The sequence below is a fragment of the Camellia sinensis genome, chromosome 2 (genome assembly GCF_055761805.1).
Source record: "Camellia sinensis isolate YWXY chromosome 2, ASM5576180v1, whole genome shotgun sequence".
NCBI classification, from domain to species: domain Eukaryota; kingdom Viridiplantae; phylum Streptophyta; class Magnoliopsida; order Ericales; family Theaceae; genus Camellia; species Camellia sinensis.
This window is the reverse complement of record NC_138962.1, coordinates 72,555,885-72,563,224: the sequence shown is the minus strand read 5'-3', so window position 1 is coordinate 72,563,224 and position 7,340 is coordinate 72,555,885. Positions and strand designations below refer to the sequence as shown.

At 35.5% G+C, this 7,340-nt stretch overlaps 1 protein-coding gene across 1 annotated transcript; it reads left to right on the top strand.

The window, feature by feature from the left end:
- The first annotated feature begins 4,873 nt into the window (after positions 1-4,873).
- LOC114315935 (galactinol synthase 2-like) lies at positions 4,874-7,133 on the top strand. Its single transcript, XM_082906176.1, has 4 exons — positions 4,874-5,508; positions 5,650-5,970; positions 6,383-6,517; positions 6,649-7,133. The coding sequence occupies exons 1-3, from the start codon at positions 5,179-5,181 to the stop codon at positions 6,434-6,436; spliced, it is 705 nt and encodes a 234-aa protein (XP_082762302.1). The 5' UTR covers positions 4,874-5,178; the 3' UTR covers positions 6,437-6,517; positions 6,649-7,133.
- The last annotated feature ends 207 nt before the right edge of the window (positions 7,134-7,340 follow it).

The window sequence follows — 7,340 nt, the reverse complement described above, 5'->3', positions numbered from 1 at the left end:
TCCATACCGTGGTTAGTCATTTGACAGAACAAGCAAATTGTAGGACTTGCAATTCACTTGGGTTTGGGAAAAATTCATTCTTTACTAACAAGTCAAGATAATAAGAGTTAATTTAGTCCACAAAATAGACTAAAAGGCCAAAATATGGCAAAATATCTTATCTAAATCATAATTATTTTATTTTTTCTCTTACAACTATCAAATCAACTACAAAAAAAAAAAGAAAAAAAAGACTAAAAAGTTCATCCCAAACAGAACCTTTGTTAGTCAGGCTAAAATAGTTGAAAAATCAAAACGTCAGACTAAAAAAGTTTATTCCAAACAAACACTTACGCTGTGTTTGGTTGAGGAATTCGAGAAGGGATTTAGAAAGAAAATGAAAAATGAAGATAAAATGTGAATAAAATATACTTATATTTCTCTTAATTTCACACACATTTTCCTTTTCCATTTCCGAGTCCCTTCCTAAATCCCTCAATCAATCAGAGCGCTAGTGTCACCAAAATCTATCTTCAATTCATGTGTTGAGATTTAGCCAAATTCATTACAACAATTCATATCAAAGCGCAGGGGATAGCTTGATGGTTCAGCTTTTAGTTTCCATGTGAATTACGTTTTCAAAGTTCTCCTAAAAAAAAAAAAAAAAAGCCCTAATGAAGAAGATGAAATGTAGTATTGAAGGGCTTAGAGACAAAATTCAAAATTCAAATACCAAAGTGATACCAAATGCATATTTTATTACTATTCCATTAATGTTTTAGGTGACTGTCTGAAATTGCTTCAAATAGCAAATTTTATGAATAAAATTGACAAAATTAACATTTGGATATGATTAAAGCAATTGGTACAAATATTTCACAGACCGTAGAAAGAACCAGAAATTCTAGAGGGTCACCTTTGGAAGCATTCGCGGATAACCAAAGTATCACTCCTTCATTTTGATTATGTCATGACACCAACTGAATCCAATTCACAAACACAGAAACATAACAAAGTTCATTTGTCAAGTGTGGTGACATTCTTATCTTGTGTAATAACACTATAGCCACTATAATAAATAAAAGTTTAGGGACTAAGCTTTTTTGTCTCTAAAAGTGAAAATTTGTTGAAAAAAAATATTTAGGGATTAATTTCTTTCAATGTGAGAATAGTCACTAAAAAAATCTTCTAAAAAGTCAAAAAAAAACTTTTAACGATAAAATTTTTAAAATGTCGCTAAAAAGTATACTTTTACGGACAATAATTTGATCCAAAAATGTTTATTTATTTAGACAAATTGTGGCCTCAAAATAATCGTAATTCATCATTAAATGTCCAATTATCGCTAAAAATGCAATAATAACACTTTTTAACAATAAAAATATTTCATTCCTAAAAGTAATTTTGTCGTTAAATTTTTATCTCTAAAACCTTAATTTATTATAATGGGTAAGTGGCTCTTTGAAGTAAGTTGTGTCACAACTTACAATACTCTACAAAAAATGACTTTTTGTGTAACAAGCTATGGTCTTAACACCCCTACAACATAATTGTTACTCTCATATATTTGAAGCCTAACCCACATGCAATTAGTAATAAGATACCCTACCCTAACCACCAAAAGGAATGACAACCATCTTGAATAAGGTTAAAATCCCCATAAAAGTATCATTAGTTATGATTTCGTATCCGGTTGAAATCTTAGTTAATTGATCGAAGTGAATAGCTCCAATAGACTCATAGATGATGGAAGAAATAAGGTACATAAGCCACCCACCACACTATACATGTAGACAAGAACATCCTCATTACTATGAAGCAATTTGGGAACTTGATAAAAAATTAATTTTTGAGTTTTATCAAGTTTTTTCAAAAAAAGCACAAAAAAGTCAATTTTTTCCAAAAAAAATTACCAAAAAAGTCAAAAAGTCACAAAATTAACTTTTTACTAACTTCTTAAAACACCCCTATATCTGCTCACCACCTACGACTTGCATAATGACAACTAAAACCATTTAGGGTTCATTTGGAATGTACGTTAACTTTTTTGTTTTTTAGTTTTTTGACTATTTTAGCCTGAGGCTAAAAAGTTTCAATTGGGATATGTTTTTTGCCTTTTTTGACTTTTGTGAGAAAAAAAAATAAAATGATTATGAGTTAGATATGATGTTTTATCTTATTGCGTTAAAAAGTCTATTTTATCTTTTTGTAATTAAAATAACTAAAAAATCAAAAAACATGATATGCCAAACAAAGGCTTACAGATTTTTCTTGCACCACTCCTCTCCAATCCTGATCAAACTTGCATTTCCCAAGTACTATGAAATGTGAGTCTTTCCCTCGCTTGTTGTATGTACGGACTTGGCTTTGTCCCGAACCAATGAGGCATTCTAGCAAACCCGTGTATACATAAGCTAAAAAAACTACAATAAGGATCATTTTTTCCTCCAAATTACCATCAAGTCCAATTCTTTTAATTACTTTTCTTAAATTAGTTCAAAACTTCATAATGGTATATTTAATTCAAAATGTACCCTTCAACATTTGAAATGGGTTAGGATGCGGGAAGGTTTTTTGCCTTCGGTAGATAACCAAGCCATTTTCAGAGGTCCTGGGCTTCGTATTGTCGGTTGAGCTCATGTTATTTGAGCTATTGCTAATTGAACCAAGCCTAGATAGGTTTGAATAGTTGAAATGGGCAATTTGGATCATATATACCAAGTGTGTCAAGTTACTTAGGATCGTAGGTTTCTTTTGTTAGATACCAAAGGTTGATTATGCTCCTAGCCTAATACTCTGTTGGCTTGTGAACTCTTTAATAACACACCATGCTTCTTAAAATTCAATTATTAATACAGAATTATTTATGAATATTTTGTAGCTTAACAATAATTAGTCATATCTATTTGTATCTTCTTCTTTTCAAAAGTGACATAATAATATTATTTTTCTTATTGTATTTTGTTTATTATTAATATGTTAACATACATTAGTAAGAGGGTAGATGTTAGATGTTAATTGTTACTTGGGAAAAAGAAGAATCACAAAGATCATAGGATTTGAATGCGAAATCTCACACTACAAAATATTAGTACACAAGTACACTAAACCTAATGTCCTATTTACATTGATACAAGAGTAAGTTTATGTGCATAGGTATTTGGTTTCTGTATTTCTATCATTACTGTTAATATAAATGTGAGTGAAAACACTTATTAAATCAATATAAAATTAACTTATAAGACAATGAACAAATTATTATTATTTTTAAATGATCATACAGTATCCTATATTTAGATGAATAATTCTATATGTATCAATTTGTATACCAATTAGTGCACTAACGGATGATGTGACATAATTTTAGAGGTTTTGAGTCTTTGTAAATTTTATAATAGGTGAGTTCATAATTTTGAAATAGTAATGTCATTGCATATGTTGGTATACTAATTAGTATATTAATTGGTGTATGTAACACCGCCGTATTTAGACATTTAAATAAATAATATTATATTTACCAATTTGTATATTAGTTACTGCATTAATAGATAATGTGACATAATTTTAAAAATTTTAAATATTTTATAATTAAATAATTTTATATACACTAATTAATACGTGTATATGATACCACCGTTCAATAACGAGCATTAACGAGGAGCTTTCGCTATTACATTCAACATCGTAATTCATTTTCATTTTTATTTATTCAATGTTTATTTTAGTAGTTTATCCTTTTACTCGCACCTAGGGATGGCAATTTGAAACCGGCCCGACGGGGACCCGACCCCCCGACTCCGATCACAATGGTTTTTCCTCGAAAAATATCCCCGTGGGGACGGGGATGGTATTTGAAATTAAATCCCCGATTAGTTTCAGGCCGGGGACGGGGATAGCTTTCACAGCCCCGGACCCGGCCCGTCCCGGTCCCCGTCCCCGGTTTTCTCCCCGAAATAAAATTACTATAATACCCCTGTCTATATATATTACTATAATCCCCGTCCCCTTCCTCACACAATCACACAAACACACAGCTTCATTCGCGTGAGAGAGAGAGAGAAAGAGAGAAGAAAGTCACAGCTTCCTCACACACTGATCACCTTCGCCGCCGTCCTCCGCCGATCTGATAGCACCGCTCCTCCACCACCCTCCTCAACTCTCTCACTCGTATCTTCTCTCTCAACTCTCTTACTGTCTTCACTCTCTCGTTCTCACCTCTCACTCTCTCTCAACTCTCTCGTTTTTCTCTCTCTCTCTCTCAGCTCTCTCACAATCACGAGGACATCATCACCACCACCGCTGGCCCCGCCACAACCACCGTCACCGTCGATCTCGCCAACACCGTCGATCTATTTGATCTGTCCTCTCTCTCTCTCTCTGATCTGATGTTGTTGTTGTTGACCTATACTCAGATCTGTGTTGTTCAGAATAATTTTTTTTAATTTGTTTAATTATCTGTATTGTTCAAAATTGATCTATATTGTTCACAAAATTGATCTGTACTCAGATCTGGTTTGTTGATTTGTGATATTATATTGATTAGTCAGTGTTTTGTTGAACAAAATTCGAAAAAAAAAAAAAAAAAAGCCCGAGGATATTTCGGGGTTGGGGAAACCCGATCCCCGTTAGGGGATAGGGACGGGAGGGTGATGGGCTCCCCCGCCGGGGATCGGGGACGGGGGCGAGGGCGGGGATTTTGTAATCTTCGGGGACGGGGAGGGTGTTCCCCGACCCCGCCCCGTCCTGTTGCCATTCCTACTCGCACCGACCCATTATCCATTTCCAGACTTTCTCTATTCAAGGAGTAAACTCACAGCCGTCAGATCTGATCACTGCCACACCCACTCTAACACGTGTACGATCCGATTTGATTGGGATATCAGAAAACAAACCTAGATTTGTCCGTAGGACTCGCTGTCCCTATGCCGTTGGGGAGGACATTTCAAACCCACCAAACCGACGCCAAAAAAATAGTTAATTAAACAACGTCTCCAGATCATGAACCTTTAACATGACTTTCCTCGAAGATTCATCCACCAACGCAACGCCAATAAATAAGCAACGCCCCCATTGAAGAAAAACCCACAAAACTCACCAAAACATCCCCAGATTTCTTCTTCATTTTCTCAAAAACATTTCCTAACTCTCTCTCTCTCTAGACCTCTCTTTCTTTCTCTAAACTTTGTTGCGAAATCCCAAATGGCTCCTGAACTTGTGAGTGCAACCACCAAGGCCACCAGCCTAGTCAAGGCCGCGAGCCTGATGAGCAGAGCTTATGTCACTTTCTTGGCTAGCAATGGTGACTATGTCCAGGGCGTGGTCGGCCTAGCCATGGGCCTGAGGAAGGTCCACACTGCCTACCCGCTTGTGGTGGTCGTGCTTCCGGATGTGCCGGAGGAACACCGCCGTATGCTGGTGGCTCAGGGATGCATAGTCCGTGAGATCGTGCCGGTGTACCCGCCGGAGAACCAGACCCAGTTTGCTATGGCCTACTATGCCATCAACTACTCCAAGCTTCGCATCTGGGAGGTAGGTGTCTAATAATAACAAATTTTAGTTAAAAATTTGTATACAATTTCATGGTATAAGTTCTTAATTTCCTTGTTATTTCATACTAATTAATTATCTTTCTAGCTGAAATAATGCATATTGACTTGTTATCAATTGTAGTTTGTGGAATACCATAAGATGATATACTTGGACGGAGACATCCAGGTGTTTGAAAACATAGATCACCTCTTTGACAATCCAAATGGCTACTTTTATGCTGTGAAGGACTGTTTTTGTGAAAAGACATGGTCTCACACCCCACAGTACCAGATTGGGTACTGCCAACAGTGTCCTGATAAGGTCCAGTGGCCTGCAGAGTTGGGTCCCAAGCCTCCCCTCTACTTCAATGCTGGCATGTTCATGTTCGAGCCCAGTCTCTCAATTTATGATGACCTCTTAGAGACCCTCAAAATCACCCCGCCTACCCCTTTTGCTGAGCAGGTAATAATCAAAATTTGTCATTCGAACACCTTTTAAATAACAGTATTGGAATGCATATCAATATCGACAATACTGTTATATATCAGTCGATATTAAATAATATGTACTAATATATCAGTTAATATTGGTATTAAAAGTTTAAAATCCCAATACATTGTAGTTGATCTTTCGAAATGGACAAGATATTTTGTCCCTAAAATTCTCATTATTTTATTTTCATTGAATTTTCATTCACATGATGTGGCGAGAATATCGAAACAAGAAAATTTTCAAAACAATGCTATGCAGTTAAAATTGTATTAAGGTAGGGGCATGAATTTTGGGATACAAAATCTGTGTCCTATGTATATATATATATATACATATTATTTTGGCAATAATTTGATATGAACTTAAATGGTTGTGCTTGCAGGACTTTTTGAATATGTTCTTTAGGGATATCTACAAGCCTATCCCACCAATTTAGAACCTTGTTTTGGCTATGCTTTGGCGCCAACCAGAGAACATTGAACTCAACAAAGTGAAAGTTGTTCACTATTGTGGCGCGGTGAGTGTTCATGATCAATAATCCAGTCTTTTCTTCTTTCCCACAAATTAGTTTAAATAAATGAAATCAATATTCTAATGTAAATAATTTGTAATTTGGCTTCTTTCTTAATTTTTTTTTTTTGCTTCTAGGGATCAAAGCCATGGAGGTATACTGGAAAAGAAGAGAACATGGATAGAAAAGACATCAAGATGTTAGTGAAGAGCTGGTGGGATATATACAATGATGAATCATTGGATTACAAGAGGACTAACATATCACCCATTGAAGGTGAAGCTGACAAAGTCATAGTGACAATGGTGTCAGAGGCCAACGCTGGTCATTACACTCCCGCCCCACCTGCCGCCTAGCTTTTTTGGGGGGCGAGCTAAAGACAATAATAATACTAATGCCTAAACCTATTTTTCTAGTTTTTGGTTATGTATAGGCTTTTTAAAGTTAAGAAGGGTGGCATTCTATTTTTGAAGTTGGCCTACCTCCTAGTGGAAGATGGTGCAATTAGGAAAGATTGAGATTGCTTTTGGTTTTTGATTAATTTGTATTGGTTGGGTATGTGAATATTTGGAAATGTATAATTGTACTTATATATTTTCATAGTTTACAAGCATTGAATTCATTTTCTATTACTTTTATATTAGTAAAAACTCTGGTGCTCTGTTTCTCATTCTCTTTAAATTTTGCTTAACACGTACAGCAATGACAAATTTAACCATATCTGACGTGCTCTAAGCCCAACACACGCACGATTACAAAGATTAGCCATAACATGGGCTTTACCATCCACCCTACCCTAACACCCAAGATTAGCCGTCCATCTTAGCCA